Consider the following 20,558-nt stretch of genomic DNA (forward strand, 5'->3'; position numbering starts at 1 on the left):
ATGTAGATACGTGAGCAAAATTGCATTATGGGTATCCGCAGTAATTTCACAAACTTAAGTGAATTTTCGTTGGGTTTTTGACATAAGCTTATGTTTGCTTATGCCTATTATGGTTGGGCCTTAAGCGTTGTTCAAGCGTATACACAACCATATTCATTCAGCAGAAGGATAAAACTAGTTATCTGTCAAATCAGAGTTGTGTTTAGTGTTACCATTCACGAAATAAGCACTAGTTGAAAAAAAAACGTTAGATGGCGGACCCTATTAAACATCCTTAGGCATTTTGGAGCCTTAAAATTCATAGTTTATAAAGCTGTTCTAAAACTTATACTTACCCATGACTTTTTCAAATTTCAAATATTTAAGAAATTAAAACAAGCGTAATAATACATTGTATAGTTGTTATATATATATTCATTCAGTTCAGACTGCAATAGACATTACATGCTAATTTTTGATCCAAAGAAAATACCAAATATCTCTTACATTTCTTGTTCGTAAATATCCATCTGATTGGCTATTTTGACGTTTCTTTTCTTTATTATTTTTATTTTCTAAATACAATTTTAATTTAATTTTTCCTTAAATTCAGCTCTGTCTTTTCTTAAATTATTAAATATTTCTTTTTATTTTGTTTTATTTTTGTGTATCATTGATCATTCAATACCTAATCTTTTGTTTTATCTTCTTCAGCTTTAAATATCTTCGAATTAGTGTATCATTTAAAAAACAAATCAATAAAAGTTAAGTTTATTTTTAGGACAAAGATTAAGTTTAAAAAAAAATTATGTTTAAATAAAAGTCTATTATATTTAATATATATTTTTTTTTTGTTTAATTTAATTGGATTGCGCGAAATAATTATGAACAAATTTTGCATAATTTAATAAAGTTTACGTCGTATTATTGTTTTTGTTTTTGTTTTGTTTTGTTTAATTTTGTTTTTGTTTATCATTTTAATATTTACAAAAGAAATTGTTTGAAAAAAAAAATAATTGTAAATAATCTATTTTGTGATTCTTCCTCAAATATTGTCTTTTAAAAAACAAACATCCGGACTTAGTATTTTTTTTTTTATGTTTAAGATTTATATATACGTAATTTTCTATTTATTTATTTTTATATATTTTGTTATAGCAAAAAATTATTATGTGTTTATATTTAATAAGGAATTTTATCGCTAAGACGCGTTCGAGATATTTAAAACTATCTAAATCTGTGGCAGCAAACTCATTCTCATGTTCATCCTTCTTATATCGTAAGTTTTATGACATTTATTCAATCTAGCATTTATTTCCTTCGTTGGTAGGGTTGTTTGCATGCATCCGCTCGTCGCAATACTTCAGCGTAGGAAAGATCTAGTTTCTTAAGTTTGTGCAAGTCCTGTGACACGGTACTGGGGCGGAACTCTACTCCACTTAAATCAAGTTCACGACTTCGTGGTGTAATTGGGGCTCGTGGTGAGGATGCCGCTGAATTCACGCCACGATTATAAATGATAATCGAATCTCCATTCCATTCAAAATTGGGTCTACGAGCATGACTTTGACCAAAGGTTGACGAAGTTGGTGTACCGCTGGTGGATGGTGAATGATTAAATGGCCTCATATCGCGACGTTTCTTTCCACTACTGTAGTATACCCTTGGTGGGGAAGGTAGAGCAGCAGGGGACTCAGATCGTTCGGTTCCGTAGTTGCGATTCTTTTTCTTGCTCTTCTTCTTGATGCCCACTCCAACCGTTAAGTATTCCAAGGGCTCGCGCTTAAGTGGAGTAAGAACTCGGCCGTTTTCGATGATAGCTGGTGTAAGTGTTGTTGAGCCCGACAAAGATGGCGGTTGGTTCTCCTGGTTTTTCTCAATTATGTGCTTCTTGGCGGTCTTTCGTTCCATTTTGGTAATACACTCAGACATGGCAAATGACTGCTCGGATATAGCCGACGAAATAATACTCTGGGCATCATCGGCAAAGTCCATTGAGGGCATTTCCTCATTGGCTGGTGTTACAGGAGGAACCTTTGCCGCTGGAGGATGTGTGTCGTCAAGTAGCGGCAATCTGTCACCTTCTTCCTTATTCTCTGCTGCTTTCTTGAGTACAGCAAAGATCTCCTTGAAAAGCTCACGATATTCAGGGCGATTACGGAATCTTGAATCAATGGGACTAGCATCATCATAAATGCTAAATTTGCAGTCTTCACCATCGCCAATTGAGCATAAGAAATAGCCGGGTCTGTCATCGGTCTGGGTTCCTTTATTGCTGGTCTCATCCGAGAATCCTGACGATGATGTCTCCGCTTCTGAGAATTCGGTCGGTGTTCGTCTATTGATTTTGCTATTGCGACTGTTTTGGGTGTTCTCTTGATGATGATGGTCTGGGTTTTGAGCGGAATTTTTGTCGCTGTTATCTTTCATATGCAGTGACGTGAAATCACCGCTCGATTGGAATTCTTCGGCCAAAGAAACGCCACTCTTATGCGACACCGAATGACGTTGGACTTCAAGTAAGGCTTCGTACTTCTCAACCAAATCCCTGTATGGATTCGGGCTTGCCGGAGCTTTCAAATCCAGAGAAACTTGAGGGAGTCTTGAGGCAACCTGCAAATATTTTCATTTTTTTTGTTTTTGTTTTGTTTTATTTTTTTTTTAAATATAGTTTACTTGTTTCGAAGCTACTTGCCGAGATATTAAATATCTTCTTTTTTCAATTAAAAAAAATTACAAAAATAAACATGCATCAGATTTTAAAAATCCTTTTTTTATAAATTAATTTATTTACCAAAATATTTGTTTCAAAATTTTATTTAAATCTTATTGTTAAAATAATTTGTTTTAATTATCACATTCACTCTCACAACGGTAAAACATTGTGAATACATTTAGTTTAATTTGTTTTTACAAACAAATGTTAAAAAAAAACAACAAAATTATATAACGTATTATTTTGTTTGTTACATTAAAAATTTAACAATAACACCCGCAATACCATGTTAATACCTAACCTGGGGTAAAAGGCATTCTGGCAAAGTAGTGTGTTTAACAAAAAAGAAAAAAAAAAACAGATTTAAGATCTTCGGCAAGAACCTCAGGAATATTATGTGTTAAAATAAATAGTTATTGTTATTTAAGAAAAAATATTTAAAATATGCTAAAGTTATATGCAAAAAAAAAAGCATAAAAAGGCATTAAGCCCCTACTCAAAGCCTTGTAGAATGTTTACAAAACTGCCTAGATGCATTTTTAAGGAGCTTTATGAGATATTATATCTTTATGTGGTGACACCTTTTACCCCAAGGGTAGATTAACAATTTTTGTTCAGACCAAAAAAAACGATTTCTGTCAAAGCTGTATTTTTAGTTCATATTTAATGTTCAATGAGTAATTCAATGATTTTTGGAAAAAAACATTAACCAGCGTGACCAGCATTAAATTAAAATCGTTTTTTTTTTTCCTTCAAATTACTTGTTCTAAAATAAATTAATAAATAATTATTACACATAAGACACTTGGCACATTGTTGGAAGTTTTTTGTGTCGAGAAATGTTGTAGGTTTACATATCTTGGAAGTAAATATTTGAAATTTTTAAAATGATTCTTAGTTTACTTCTGCATTTTTGAATGATTTTTAAATGAAAATAGGAAATACTATAGGTTAAAAAAAGGGTGAAATGAAATCTTTATCGAGCTCAGCATCAACCTTTCATATTAACCCTAGGAAACCCTTCTCAATTCTCTAATTATGTTGATTTGCTTATAATTTTGGACTGATAATATGAGAAATAATAATAAATACTTGCCAAGCAGGATAAATTCGCTCAAAATTGATTATTGATTATTTTTGTTAAATTTCGTTCAGTTTGCTTTTCATGAAAGCTATCGCTGACAAGTACATCTCAATGAAGTAAAACTGTAATTTGGTGTCATTATAAGAATGACAAAGAGAGTAATATTAATACTCTATAAACTCAAAGATAAGGTCCGTTATACTTAAAAGAGCCATAGAAAATGTCAAAACTGAACGAAAAGTGTTAACAAGTTATCGATATAATAAACAGTTATCATAATAGTCAACAAATCAAATGATAAAAGCCAAACATTGAAATGTCAAAATACCATGTTATCTATTTTGGAAAGGAAATGGCCCAGTATCTATCATTTTAAGAAATTATGAATAAAGTTTAAACATTTTGTGAACTAATAAAATTTAAATCTTGAGGTGAAATATGTATACATTTTCCAATTCAGGTCTAGCTTTAATTTTCCATTGGCGTTATAATAAAATTATTCATTGCTAATAAAACTGTCCTGCGAGCCGAAAGTGTGAACTACACCTAAGAAATATAAACCAACTATATCGAACCGTGATAGCGACTTGGATAAAAATGTATGACCTATGAAAATGGATATGACTTTTTGATTCATCAGTTCAGTATGGCCAGGTTAATGGAAGTTTTTAATAGGCGTTTTTCTTTTCCGTATTATAAAAAAGTTTTAAACAGAGTCCAAGCATATAGAGCTTGCTCTGAATATCCTCTGCAGAAAGTGTGTTCTGAGGACTTCTGTCACTTAGCTGTCATGACATTTATCAATTTACTCGTCTTTTTCTTTTAGAGAAACAAGAAATAAGATTTAAAATTTAAATTGAAATTAAATCAGGCAAGCAATCAATTTAAAAAAACAAAAGAGGATGACGATTCTGATGCTTGTGTTCAGTATTTAACTCGATCTGCTCAGTTATTTCATTCTAAGGCCTAGTACCATGCTGAAAAATGAAAAATTCCGCTGTGCTTTTCGTTTTTCAGTACGCTGCTGAACGACGAAATGTGTCATTTTAGTGGATAACTGTACTAGAATTCTTAGTACAATTCTCCACTATTTTCCTTTTCAATTTAATTGCGCGGCATATTAATAGCTTGCGAAATTTTGACGTTATATTTTTTTATTGCAAAAAAAATTGTTTACTAGTGGCTTTCGGTGTTTTGACTTTCATTTATATTTGATTTAAAATAAAAAATAAAATGGATTTGTCTAATGTGTTCCAACAATACATTTGTGAATCGAAAACTCAGGATGTTGAAGATGTTATTGGTGATTTGCAAGAAGTCATGAAGACGAGCAGTAAACTCCAACTTCCAAAAAAAAAACCGAAATCAAAATATTTTGATTTTTCTTCAATCAGGGGTCTATGCTTGACAAGTGGTTGAAGAGTGTGTATTCGTGATTGATTGATTGACCAAGCATCATTCTTGTTTTTGCGTTGCTAGTGTGAAGACATCATTTGGAAGGATTTTTTTTTAATGTGCATGATGGAGGATAAACATTTTTTGTTAGAATTAATTGAGTTTACCGTTCCCTGCCAGCGTTGTGGAACATTAAGTCGAAGGAGTACAGCAACCGATATTTACTTTGAAATGATCGTTTAGGACTTCAATCATAGCTTCGCACGTTTCCATGACAATACGACCAATAGACTGTTCAGAAATAGTACTGATGAATTTTAAGTCTGCAAATGTATTGCTTGTAGCCAGAAATCGAAGAGTTATTGACAGACGTTGACTAACAGGTACAGCTTCACGCATTTCGGTATCTTTTCTGATAATTTTGGGTCTTATTATTTCCAGAAGTTGGTTGTATGTGTCCTCGTTCATGCGAACAAAATTTTTAAAGTCACTTGGCGAACTTAATTTCAGCTCATTCAAAAGATTTTCATGTGTAAACTGATTTCGTTTTTTCAGCCACTCCTTGATCCGGATCCGTTCTTTACGCAAATTTGTCTTATTCATTTTAACGCCAGCGCAAGTCCCAGAGCTCTGCAATAATCGTCCGTGTCACTCATATTTTTCTAACAAAGAATCCGCACATCCATTCACAATCAAAATCTACGATGAAATGATGCTTGATGCCTCATGCTTGATGTGTGTATATTCAACGCGAAAAAGAATTTACAAACACACTCTCACATGCTTGATGAAATTTTGATGCGTGTATATGCCGCTTAAAGCCTAGTACATACTTGTGAACCATCTCATGAACCCATACAAATTTCAGTTTTTGGTTCACCCGTGAACTTGCTCGTGAAGCTGAGTGGAGAACAAAGTGGAGAGTTTTCGTTCACGGGCAATTCACGTGCAAAATGTACGGGAACTGTTGGTGAAGCTGAAGTCAAATGTTCACAACGTGTACTCACAAGTGTGTACCAGTGAGCAATGTCAAAAGTTCACTTTCTCCACTGGCGAACGTTCACTTCATGAGGAAGTATGTACTAAGCTTAAGAACTTGAGAATTGTTTTTGACAGCTGACAGAACTCTCCACAAAAATTTTTCCGCTGTGGTTTTCGTTTTCATTTTGCTCAGCACTTGGAGACCGCCGAAAAAATTCGTTTCACTTCAGCTGCGTACTAGGCTTAAACTCATAGAGCGCGATGTGAACGTGCTCAGAAAACGTTCAGAACGAAGAAAGAAACACGAATTTGAAGTTCAGATTCAAAAGTTAAAAAGAATATAAGTTTTTGTTTGACAGTCAAGGCTCTGCTCTGAACTATAAAAGGATAACGCCAAAAAGTTTTGTTAGTAGGACGGTTAAGGTCTGACAATTGATTAGGGTTGCCAGATAAAAAATTATCAATATGAAAAGTTGCATCTACACTATGCAACTTTTGTATTGCTTAACTTAAACATTTCTCGACACAGTTTTTTAAGAACTGTAATAATATCCGATACAAACTACAAACCTAAAACATAATTAAGTACACACATTAATACAAAAGAAACTCATTTGTTAGAATATAGAAAATGGACGATTTTAGAACATACAATAATAAATAAGTGCAATGAAATAGAAAAAACATAACTAAATTAAATGCAGTTATTAAATTAATTAAATTACGTATTAAAATTAATAATTAAATTAGACAAAAAAACAACAAAATTTAAGAAAATAAATTCTATATACTATCATCTTCATCAGGTAATGAGCTAAGCAAACGAAAAATAACTAATGCTGGCCATTGTAGGATTTTCGCAATCCATTGCATTACATTGAATTTTCGAATCGCTCTCTGCCATACATCGAGCAGGATGTTTTCTAATGAAATAGGCAACTCATGCAGGTACTTTGTTGTATTTGAACAAATCGCACATTCAGCCTATAAGAATATTATAAAATAAAATAAATAAAAAGAACAGAGATGGAAAGTAAAATTTAAGAACAAAACAAAAGAAAAATGTTTGTTTTATTTAAGAAATAAAAATAAAGAAAACATAATTTTTGTTTAATTTGATTCGTGTTTTGTTTTATTTGTTTTTTGTTTTCAAGCAATCGGTTGCGTGAAAGGAAATTAAGATACTTTATTATTCAGAATAATCGAAAGAAAAAATCCACATTGAAATAAATTTGTTACATTTTAATTAAAAACAAAAATAAAAATAAATTTTGTGGAAAGGAAATGAATTAAGTAAAAACAAGGTGTGAAAACATGTTACTTGGAGGCCAGGCCTGTGTGTGAAACCAATTAATCAAAGCAAACAATATTAAATTGTGTTTAATTAAATAAAATAAAAAATGATGATTGAAAAATGTATGGTTTGAAGACTAAAACAAACACAAAGATACGATGGTAAGTTGCCCATTTCTATTAGATAAAGTGACGTTTACAATACAACAATACAGCTACACACTTAAGTTAGTACAGGTACAGGGTGTACAGACAGTTACATGCAAAATAATTTAAACATAAACGAATATTTTTGTTTATATAATAAATAAATATTATTGATTATTAAGAAAGGCATGGTGGACTTGGTGGTGGTGGCGGTGGTGGATGATTGCGGATGGCAGCGGTGGAGGTGAGAAAAATAAAGTTTTATTTCAAACATTTCTTAATTTATTTTGTAATGCAATTATTTTCAATTATAGCATTTTTCTTTTTCTTTTTTTTTGTATTAAAAGTTAACTTAGTTAAGCTATATGTATATTTTTTTAAGTATTAAATAACAATATATATTTAAATAATTTATGCAGTTAGATACAATTATTATGCTTTCTTAATTAGATAAATTATTATTAATTTTAATAAAATAAAAGTAAATAAAACATTAAATAATACTGAAAAGAAGAAATGAAGAGAAAAGTGGACCGTAAATGAAAGGGAGTGACACCAATCCAACTAACCGCGATACATGCCGAAGAATAAATGTCTTTAATTTAAAGCAAAAGCAATTGCTCACCTTTATTGTGACGGCTGATCGATGATAGGCTACTTGTGACGATGTGTCACCATTACTTTCGTTACCGCCCCCAACGGCTTCCATATCTAGCAAACTACGATCATCATCCTCTTCGGTGGGAGCAATTGAAGAGGCTTCATCGTGTGCTGTCAGTCTTTCATCGCAGGCTCGCAAGCAACGACTGCACATATTTCCTTGCCTTTATTTATTATGCATATTAGTCTATGTGTTTTTATTTGGCTTTCTCTAAAAAACTTACCGAACTTCTTCCAAAATTGAAAGCTCTTCATGGACTGATTTCATTTCTTCATTTGAACCCTGGACTAAGCGACCTTGCAGAGTTTGATTCTCTTGGACTTAACATAAACAGACAAATTTGGTTAAAATTTAATTTATTTTTGTATAATTTCATAACTTACTTATAGCAACAAGTTGATCTTCAAGCTCACCAACTCTTTGTTGTTCTGAGAGCAGAGCTTTTTTGGTTGTTTCCAAATCACTTATAACACGTATAAGTTCTTCATTATCCTCAGCGCCATCTAGACTAATGTTAATAGATTCGTTCTGTGAACTGTCTGAAATGCCGGTGGAATTGGCATTTTTGTTATCGGCACTAGATGACAGGAATGCAAAACTACAATTTTCTGGATTCGTAGTGTTTGCATGGAAGATCTGAAATTTTGAAACATAATTTTTATATTTTGATATTTTCTTATTTAGACAATTATAAAATATATAAAAATAACAGTTATTTTTAAACTTGTGAAGTGCGAGCTCAATAAAATACGTTGGACAGGAAGAGCAATGAATTTTTATAAGTCATTAAACGTCAAATCTATTTTAAATGTCTGGAACCAAACTTAATCCAAACTACATAATGGTCGCATTCACAAAGCTAGTGGCTACGTAGTCAAAATTCAACTAGCTTTGTGAATGCAAAACTACACTACAAAGCTAGTCAATCTGAAACTTTCATATTATTGACAAATGGAAATATATAAAATACGAAACATTTTGGATTTGAGAACTTTAACTTATCTTTTGTGTTTTTGAATTCAATATAATCAAATTTAAGACACAATTTGAATGATTTATATTTGTGTTTAAATATTAAACCATTTATTTCATTTTCATTCGTGTCACTTTACCGAGCAGCTGATTGTGAAATGTCAAAATCATTCACCACTAACTTTGTAGCCGATTTTTTTACACTACGTCGGAGGGGAAATGTCAACTACTTTTGTAGTTAGATTTAGCCAATCAGAATCACTTGCCTACGTAGCCACTAGCTTTGTGAATGCGACCAATGGCTACGTTCCATCATGTGTTGGATATGCTACCCCGGAGAGGTGAATTTCTAGAAAACTTATTGGACGAGTTGGATAGTTAAATTGTTAGTCACAAAAATCAGAAAAACATTTGAATTTGGATTTCTGACATTATTGTAAAATAAATTGTTCAATGGATAGTCTTTCCTTCAAGAAGTTCTTGGATCTCTTTTTTGACAGCCCAGCTTTTTGGATCAGTTGCTCAGAACAATATTGAACGTTACCTATGTCACTAATAGTTGTAAGACAGATGTCAAATCAAATTAAACTGTTTTAAAATTTAATACTGAATATTCATGTGGTGAAATTACGAAATACAAAACAAAACATATCTTACCTCTGTATCGCCTTCACTGTTATTGCTGGTTTCCTTCTGGTGATGTCGCAAACGAACTTCCATTTGATCATTGCCAGCATTGTTTTTCTCCTGCAGTAACCTTTCATTTTTTCGTCTTTCTATCGTTAATGTCTGTTTGGTTTCTTCAACTGTTTTTGTAAGTTCTTCACAACGACATTCTAATGTTTCAATGTTATGTACCAACCTACATAATGTAATTAGGAAATTTAAAACATGTGTTGTAATTTAAAAGCGATGCAAATCTTACGTTTTAACATGTTTCTTATGATTATTATTTTCAACATTTAGACGATGATTAGAACGTTCTAATTCTTGAACACCAACTTCTAGTTGTTCATAGATTTTGAGACGAGAATCGTTGACTTCACGAAGGGCAGCTGTTTGTTTTTGAAGATACTGCAATGAAAAAAGAGAAAAGTTAATAAATCGGGGCAAACGAAGTAAGGATTTTAAAAGATTTTTGCATAAAGAACAATGTTCGCTTTTTAGGTTATGTGTCTTGGGTTAAAAACATTCATAGGTAACGGTAGTTAACTTTGACATATAATTCACATAAGCTTTAACTATTGTATTTTTGAACTACTACATTATTTCAAATTAAACAACTTGGTATTTGTTTATTTGTTATGTGTGTGTATAAATTTGACAGTTCTCAAAAATCATACTTATTTACATATATATTATGCTTTAAGGCATAAATATACTCGAATAAGAACAATTTAAGTGCTCTCTAGATATACAAGAATAATTTTGGGATAAGCTAGTGTAGTATCTGACAGTACTGTTTAAATGCCAGAAATGTTTTACCTGGCAGCACTTGTGAAATGTCAGAAACGAATGAAACAAATAAAGATGACTTTTTTTTACTTTGTACACTACCACGGTGATAAGCAGACGCATTTTTATTTAAACCAATGAAGGATACTACAGCTAAAAACTGTAAAAACTGCCAACAACATTCATCTGTCAAAAAATTTTAATAGTATCTTGTTTAAAAAGGTCTTTTATTGGTTTCAGTAAACTCGCTGCAATACGAAGTTCTGTTCGTTTCCAAGTTTGTTCTTTCGACTTATAAAGGCCAAAAGATTCACACCTGCTTTAATTTATTTCTCCAATAAAATGTTCATATTTATGCACCATGACGCATTACGGCGTTTATTGATTTCCTTATTAAAGAAGAATGTTGGAATAACCTTGAGGAAGATATAGCACAGGTATTCAAAAAAGTGAAACTTTATTATTTATGGTGTAGCACCGTTCAGCAAATTGAATTAAGAAGTTCAACAGTTCCGGTGATGGTGAATGGTGCGTGTTATGATGTGTGCTTTGAACAGAGTTTATAAATGATAGATGCAATGTTATTTGAAATTAAAAAGTGATGGATAAAAAGAAATTAAACCCTTTGTTTATTATTCATCATTGCAAGGTACGTAAACAAAAGAAAGAAATTATTGTGTCAAACTCTTTAAGTCATGATGTGTGAAACTTACACTTTACATACGTTGATACATAGGTGACTCTCTATAGTGTTGTCGTTTTAATAATATCCAAAGAAGCTTTTCATGTTGCCAGTGATTGAAATTCAAATAGTGTTTCTATATATTTCACTTATTACAATCCACCAACATCCGCAACTTATACGCTTTCATTGGTATGCATCATCTCGCTATAAAATTGTAAGATTAACATATTGGAGTTTCGTTTTCAAAAGGAGTGCCTGAATTCGCTCTATTTCCATATTTAATGATTCATATAAATCGTTTTAAGATCAACTGACCTAATTTTCATTCGAAATGCATTGAATTTACTTAATTCCGAAATCAAAATACACTATAACCTACAACATTGCAATGTCCTATCTTTCTACAATACATAACTGCATCAGCAGTAGCTTTATATTAATCAAGCTATCAAGTTGGCATTGGACATAGCGTATATGGGCGATACGATGGTGGTGGCGCTGGCGATAGCGTTCCGTTCGATTAAGTTAAAGAAACGCGAAACCAAACACCCATTTTTGTTACGGTTATTCGATTCGGTCATCCGAATCGATGCTTGAGTTAAGTGAACCGATTCGTATTACTTACATGAAAGTCTCTCTATAATATTCATTAGAAAAAAATATACTTAAGTAGGAATATTTTAATTAAGACCTACAAACGAACTAATAATAAAAATAAGGACCTCAGTTGTTTTAATTTTTTCTAATGTCAAAGTAAATGTCATGAGTTTTGTCTAATGCTTCTTTCTCATTGTAAAACTTCGTAGGTACGCTCACTACGTGCCCGGAAATGTCCACCTTATTTTCACATAACAATAGCAATATTGCTATCGTATTGCGGACGCGACGCATCAATTCTATTTTTGCAAAAGAGACTATGGCTAGACATCAGACACACATACATTTATTGCACTGCTATTATTTTTAACAAACAAAAATTAGGTACTTTACACTTACGACACTTAAGTTTATGTGTATATTTGTTTTATTTGAATTAGAAAGAAAGTTCGCAAAGATGTTAATTAGTCAAAGCCTGAAGTATGTTTACTTTTCTAATTTGAGCGCATAAATTCCTAGATTTTCTAATTATATCAGCATCAAGAGGTTAAAAGTGTAAATTTGTATTTTTACTTAAGAGACTTTTCTTTGAACCATACAATAATATCATTGATTTTGCAATTTCAGTAGAAATTTTATAGAAGGTTATTTTAAACTTGTCATTCGGATCAAAAGTCATGACATTATCGGAAAAAGTGCGAATGGTGGCTTAAGTCAATTCTACTTTGATATTTGTAAAATAATCAGATAGAAATAAAACGTCAAAAAGCAATTGAATGGCAATGATTTTTGAGTTAGTAAATAAAAGGTGGTGACCATATAATATAAATCTAAGACAATTTACTCTGGAGGATAACAAAATGTTAAGTTTCTCAAGCAGAATGGTTGCTCAACTGACAGTTGAACAAAAAACATGTGAACTATGATGATATTTATTGATATGTGGTGACAACTTTCGTACCGGGTGACATTTCTACTGACACATGATATGTTTATGTGACAATTTGTTTATGTAGAATCAGTTATACTTACAATAATTTCTTGAGCTTGATCATCGATGATGTTTTGGTGATGTTTTAACGTTGTTTCCAACTCTTTGTTGCGTTCTAATAATGTCTTTCCAAGTTCTGCAGCTAATTGTAAATCTGCAAGAAAAATATAGGATGTTATTAAAAAATATTTTAAACACTATTTTAATTTAAAAAAAAGTTAAATTAAAAAAAAAAAGTCAGGAAAAAGTTGTTAATTCATAAAAGTCAAACTCGTCACTTTGGAGAAATTTTACTTTTCAATGAAAAATTGACAGTTTTGTAAAATTGTCTATTCGCTTTTTGCTGAAAAAATATTTGTCTGATTTTAAAATATGACATATCACGTTTTTCCGTTAAATCTCACCCCAAAACATGAGAAGGTGGATAATGTGAATTTGATTGAGGGTAAACTTGAAGTTTTTTGTAAGAACACTGGATAAAATAACCACTGGCTGTGCTGAATACATACGACTATGTACGTTCGTATATTTAATTATAAAACTTTACTAGAAATAGTGATAATAGTTTGTCCATACATCATGCATGACAGATAGAAAATTATAGGTATAGCAATTAGGTGTACTAAATCATTTGTAAGGTCTGTTGGTTAAATTACGATTTTTAAGTAAGACTTCAACTTTAAAGTAAACAAAAATATATGTGTACAGACATTGAAAACTATGTCAAAGCTCTTAAGCCTACAATACCAACAATACAATAATATTGAAATCATGAAATATTTTGACATCTGATTATTTGATCTATAGCACTTAAACGGCCGGCCGCGGCCGTGCAACGATGAAAGAAAACATAATTTTCGTTCATAAAACTTTGCCATTGAACTCTCTATGTTTATTTCCACTTCTCATAATTGTTATCCATTTTATGAGTAGAAGGTGTTAATAATTTCAAGCAAAACTACTTATTAAGAGACTGACTTGTTTCACAGCATTAAATTAAATTATCTATTATATACATAGATATAGATAAGTTTGTGCGTGTACTTTTAACAAAGTTATTAAAAAATATAAAAAATGGCTGCTGTTACTCTGTCTGTCATTAGAATGTACACACGCAGTCATTTAAAATTCGTAATTCGTTAAACACAAGCAAAAAAAATAAAAAGAAACACCTTTTCATCACAACATCGCATCTCTTGATTTGATTTGATGAAGATGAAGAAATTATGATTATTACTCTTGAAGCAGGCGCAACAAACAACATCATGATAGAATAATCAACGCAGCGAGTATAAAGTAAACAATCAGACAATCACTTTGATGTTTAATAATATTTCATAACTTTCTTAAAAGTTGTTACTAATGGTCAAATGAAAGTGATAGCTGTAATGTTCATATAGTTTTTTTTACACACTCGATATAGCTTAACTTTGTAAATTGTAATTTACTAGTTTTTATCGTTTTGTTTTTTCTTTGAGTTGTCATAAATTAGCACTTACGTTACGTATATGTATGTAAATGTAATACGAAGTAATATTTGGATTTGTCATTTGTGAATTGTCATTTTAGTAAACCTTTCATATATAAAAAAAGAAACTAATGAAAGATTCAGTTAATAATAATAGACTTAACCGAAAGTAAGCTAATGTCAAAACCGAACGAAAAGTAATCAGAAGTTATCGTCAAAACAAAAAGTAACCCTAATAGATTCAAGTAACTTAAGCAAATTTGACATATGCTTAAGCTCGAGCCATTTAAATGGTTCTTGCGTAATTGCTCGAAAGTAAGCGAAATTTAACTAAACTGAGCTGAACGTCTATTATGGTTAGTGACATATAAGGCTGCGTATTGGTTCGTTACCTTAAGCTAGCTTAAGCTCGGTTAAGTCTATTATAGTTGGGCCTTAAGACTTTGGCAATGTTTAGAAGTAATTGACAATTAACTTAAGGGTAAACAACCGTCATTTACATTCGACTAGAGGGTGAACAACCGTCACTTATATATTTGACTTAAGGGTATACAACCATCATTTACCTAAACCAAATCATCAAATCATTACTATACTAGAATTTGTGTTTGTTATTATTTCAAATGAGTTGTGATGTGACAAAAAATTCTATATAGTGTATTTTGTTTGGTCTATACTTTTCTTATCTTTACTCCACAACTGTCAAACTATTATTGACATTAGGTGTTATTTAGAAAAAAGGAGGAACACTTTTTGTGCCAGCTTGTTTTGCTTTTTTTCCAATAAAAGTGAAGTAAAAAGCAGCAATAAAATAAGTTGTACAAAACTTTATGAGATCAATCAAAGCAAATTATGACAATAAGCATAATGGTCATTGCACATTAATTAATTGCAACTTAAATAAACATGTAGCGTTTACATTTTTTAAAGATAATAACAGCTCCCTGTGTTTAAAAGTTGTAATTAAAATTCAGATTCATACTTAATAGTTTTTCTTTGACAATGTAAATTATATAGTTTGTAATTCCATTCACTTTTGTCCCTAATTATCCATAAGAGATATTCAATACTTTGTGTCTATAAAAAAAGAGACAACATCAGGAATCAATCAGTTAGAGCCCTTTTGAATAAATTTAATGAATTTAAAATAAAAAATAATAATAAAAAGACATTACACGCACATTAAGAAAGTTGTAATAAGTTAATTGACTAAAGAAAGTCATCAAGTTTTTATTCATACTCATAATGATTGTTTGAATGATTTATGGGATTTTCCATTGGTAAAAATAAATCAATGTAAATTGTTTGAGTTTGAAAATAAATTGATCTTTTTTTTGATTAAAGAACAATGTAATTATTTTTCGTGAGTAATTTATTTCTGTTTACACCTACCACTCAGTAAAAATATGCAGTTATTAACTGTTTGTTCACAATGTTAGTTAGGGATTTGTTAAGGGGCCAGTTATACACATCATTGAAATCAATTCAGAAAATAATTTGAATGGTTATTTGACACTCTTTGTTTTTGAATAGAAATGCAAATTATGTACTAATTTGAGAAACAAAGTTAATTGAATTGGATTTCAATCAGGAAATGACATTTCATCATTTTCTCAAGTTCTCAATTGACATCTGTAAGTGCTTTTTTTAGAAAATGGTTAAATTAAAACTCATACAGAAAACACATGTTATTTTGACATTTAGTTTTCTTTGCACAATTGACATTTGTTGTCATTTGTAGATGCCTTTTACTCCTATTGGTGGAAACTTTTGTGTCAGATTATAAATTCAATCGACATCTACACTGTAAAAAGTTTTAAAGGACTGTGATCTGTTTTGTTCTTTTGGAACTTAAATTGATTTTAATTATTTGAATACATATTATACTTAACAAACTTCAAGTTTTTCGTGACTTCCATCAATCAAAATCCAAACTGAGTTCGTGGAATCATAAATACTAGGTCATATTACCTACCTTTACCATTCATAATAACTCCAAACCATTATGCAATCCGATAAAAAGAAAAAAGTCGGTGGTTTCATTTGAAAACAAAAACGCACTCTAGAGTAATAATCTTTCATACAAATTTTCCACATGTTTAGATTTTACATTTTACAATAGTATTATAATTCACAATCCAATGACGGTTGTTCACAGACCGCATGAAAATCTGTTATGAATTATTTCGTAAGTAATGAGTTAATTCTTCCCACAATCCAAAGCAATGCAGCAGAAGGAAAAGTATTCAACGATACACCTTCTTTTTTCCAACCCGACCCGCACAGAGTGCAACAAAATACAAAAGAATTGACTGTTTGTTTAAAAACCGCAACGGTTGCACGCATTTTTCATTCAAATATTATTGTTATTATTATTACAGCCTGGTGTTGTGCAGTGTGTAAGCGTAAGGAACGACAAGCGTTGAGGAGACATCATTGATTGTAGAGTTGGAGTCTTTACCTGCTACAGTGCGGCAATTAAGCAAAGATAAATGACCACTATGTTGCAATAGTGATCTTAACCAAAAGTAAATACAAAAAAAAAGAAATGAAATTGTGCATATAATCAGTGCACCCAAAGTGGAGGTGGATTCAGTCAAAAATTGATAAATCTAAAACCATAAACCGATAAGTTTTGATTAAGTGAACACAGAGAGAGGTGGTATTTCGGAGGTGGCTGCAAAACAATCCACAACTCCGAAGATAAAGTGTTTGAGAAAAATTAATGCATTTTTACAAAATGGTCAGGCAAAGTGTGGGCTGCGATTGCCGATGCGATGGTGGCGACCACTAGCGGATTGGATTGCTTATTACATGGTCAATCATAGCGCCTCGTAAACTGCACTGAATGAAGTCTATAGGTACTTAACTTACAATCAAGTAAGCTCAACTTTGTTTCTAGTGATATTGCTTAATGGATGGAAATGTGTTTTTTTGTCTCTCTCTCTCTCTCTCTATCTCTATTGAGCTTATTTATGAAAGATAGCTTGACAAGTATGTTTCAATTTCAAGCTGTGCACAAGTATTTCTTGATAAATGATGCAAGTTTTTAAATGGCAGTTTCCTTGTGGGTGAATTTGCATAAGTAAATTAAACAATTTTATTTCAGGCTTGTGTGTATTTAGCTCTTTTATATTTTGCATTAAGATATCTAGTTTATTGCTTTTTTGAGATTAGTGTGAAGTTAAGTTTTGAAATATTAGAGTGTTTTAAGTACATTTACTGCAACAGAAGAGGTTTTGAAGTTGCAAAAACTGAAAAGTGACTTTTAGTTAGATAACTTTAGTGGAAATACAAAATAATCAATGTTGGAACTTTCACTACGAAGTGTGAACGCATCCTTTGTTTGTGTTTCATATTGGAGGTGGCAAAGTATTTCTAAATACTGATTTTTATAATAATTTAATTTGCCTCTGAGTAGATAAAAATTGAATTTAATTCTTGCATTCTAAAAATATTCTTATCTCAGAGAAGATGAGCAGATTAGTTATGCACCATAGTTCCGCCAGAGGGTATTAGCTTAAATTAAAAGAATTCCTTTGAAAATGACATTTGTTTGTTTATATTGAGGAAATACACTTTGGATTCTTTTGAAGCGACTCATTTTGACGTCTTATTATTTGTGAATGAAAAAGTATACTTCCTATTTGAAGTGGCAAACAAATTATGTTTATAAACTTCACCTCCTCGTAAAAAAATGTTTTCTCATTAATGGGGTCATGAAAACTAACATAGTTTTTGTATCCATTGTACCCATAACATCCGACACGGTGACATATACAGTGATTCAACAAGTGGCGTGAAACTAATAATATTTATGCATACATTTAAATACAGTAAATCCCCCATTAGGTGTCAAAGAACTGATGTAAATGAAATCAAAACAAACAAAACCACACATAACAATTCAAATATTTTTAGCAATGCGGACATTATTTTTGGGGGCTATGCTTTAAATTTCTAGTTTTATAGTAAAGCATTGATATGTAGATAGTTTTCCATAAATTTGACGAAAGAAGAAATAAAATCCCATACGAAGTTCTCATATACAAAGGCGAATTAAAGCCTCTGAATATGGAATTGTTATATAAGCGTAACTCATAAATATTCAATTTATGATCCAAGTCAAGTCAAGCCAAGTGAAACTCTCATATATTGGAACATAATTCCAATATAAAGCCAAAAAGTGAAATGTAACTATGTGTATCTTCTTTTATTACCTACCTAAGGTATATACTTTCTTTATTCTGAATGATGGTATGATGACCATGTCAAAAGCGATTAACATTCTCCCGCAAAAAGATGCAAAGGTAGGTTGGTATATAAGTTTAGCGAATATTGCCAATCGGTTAGTCAATTCGCATTTCGATATCAACGATGAAACTTATCGAAGTTGGTTTGGTTCTTGTCGTTGTCGCAGTAGTAGCTGTTAAGTGCAATCCAGTATTGGTTGAAGAATCTACAGCTAGAGTTGAAGAAATTTTCTTTGATACAAAATCGCAACAGTCCCAGCGAGAACAGTTATTGCAACCAATCTCGAGAGGAACAGATAATGCAGATGCAGAAGAAAACGAACAGGTTGTGAAAGGGCAACCAAGGTACAACAGTGAAGATGCAGACAAGTTACCATCACTTACCAAAAACGAGAACCCACTCCTTGGCGTTGTTGGCAGAGGGGACAAAGATAGCAGAAAACGAGCCCAACGCATGTACACAGAAACCTACACATACTTTACTGCAGAGGATATTGGGAATATGTTGAGAAAAGTCCGTTTGCCCGGTACCGGTATCCGTAATACCATGCGATCCAGGAGCGCCATTAATAAACCCAAAGGCGATGTCGTTGTTGTCAAAGACACCACCAGTGACAAGCCGCATGCTAAAGATAAAGTCTATATAGTGGCTTTAGTAGAAAAAGACGCCCCACATGTTGGGCTGGGTTTAACAGACAAACAAATGCTTTCTATCATCACCGACGCCGCTGCCAATGCGGCCAATAATGAAAGCGAAGAGCGCTACAAGAAGAAGGCTCTCAACAAATATTTGCGCAGAATGTACCGAAAGTTACGTCGCAACGTAAAGCGCAACGTAAAGAAACACAGGCGAAAGGCCAGTTTCAGATCAAACGATCCGATGACAGTTGAAAAAGTCATTGCAAAAAAGAGGAATAAAAAAAAGGAAGATCAAGATATTTATAAATTACTTTTAGGATAAAATTTTCTTTGGCATATAAATTGTGAGAAAGTGTTTGTTTCTTTTAAATGTACCTAAACTCAAACCTATTTATTTTAATTTTTAAGTTTAAGTTTTTTATTTTCATCTCTTGTCGCAGTGAATAAAATGAGAAGATCAAGAAAATAAATTAAAACAAAAAGTGAATGAATAATAATGAATTTATGTACGTTTGACTTTTTTCCGTGTTTGGTTTAACTTTCCATTTGGAAATTCCTCGACTAAATCATGAAACGAGTTCTTTAAGTGGATGCTGCACTTGGATGGGATCGTCTTTTTGTTTTTTTTTTCTTTTCTTGATCATTTTGTTGCATATTTGTGTAACATTATGTGACGGAAAAAATGTGAAAGATAACGCACTTTAATTTGACGTTTAATTTACATTTATGCATTAATTTGACAGGCAGTTACGCTATCAATTGTCAACTAATATTGTACATATTAGATAGGAATCTATAACGTTTTGTAATAAAAATCAAGTTTTGAGAATGATATAACATTTAAGAAGAAAACGAAACACCTTTTCCTTTGTTTTATATAAGCAAACATTTGTAACTAAGTTTCGTCAAATTTCTATTTATTGAACAATTTCCCAAATGCTGATAAAGTGATGAGACATCAATGTGCACCAATCGAAATAAAATAATGTAAACAAACTCTAATAAAGTCAATTGATCGTTGACATTATTGTAAAATATATGTCCATATGTACGTCAACATGACATATTGAAGGGGTGAAGGTACTTCAGCTACTGTACGCCAACTTATATTACAAAGTTACGAGAAAAAAAGAACTAACATTTTGTGATGACAGTTGGAATGTATGGAAATCTGAAACGAGTATGTTCGCTGACAAATGGAACAACTACTAATTTCATGTGTTCTTTTTATTGGCGTAAGCC

The 20,558-nt window shown here is 31.6% G+C and overlaps 1 protein-coding gene across 3 annotated transcripts in view; it reads right to left on the reverse strand.

Moving 5' to 3' along the window:
• Positions 1-387: 387 nt before the first annotated feature.
• LOC129948523 (cerebellar degeneration-related protein 2-like) overlaps positions 388-20,558 on the reverse strand; it is a 98,293-nt gene continuing 78,122 nt past the window's right edge. For all 3 annotated transcript variants that reach the window (XM_056059560.1, XM_056059561.1, XM_056059559.1), the window contains 7 exons: positions 12,998-13,110; positions 10,154-10,302; positions 9,886-10,090; positions 8,640-8,892; positions 8,480-8,576; positions 8,221-8,419; positions 388-2,592 (listed from right to left, as the gene is read on the reverse strand). In XM_056059560.1, coding sequence (XP_055915535.1) covers positions 1,291-2,592; positions 8,221-8,419; positions 8,480-8,576; positions 8,640-8,892; positions 9,886-10,090; positions 10,154-10,302; positions 12,998-13,110 — 2,318 coding nt within the window. In that variant the 3' untranslated portion in view covers positions 388-1,290. The remainder of the gene's footprint in view (positions 2,593-8,220; positions 8,420-8,479; positions 8,577-8,639; positions 8,893-9,885; positions 10,091-10,153; positions 10,303-12,997; positions 13,111-20,558) is intronic.

The sequence above is a fragment of the Eupeodes corollae genome, chromosome 2, assembly GCF_945859685.1.
Source record: "Eupeodes corollae chromosome 2, idEupCoro1.1, whole genome shotgun sequence".
NCBI classification, from domain to species: Eukaryota; Metazoa; Arthropoda; class Insecta; order Diptera; family Syrphidae; genus Eupeodes; species Eupeodes corollae.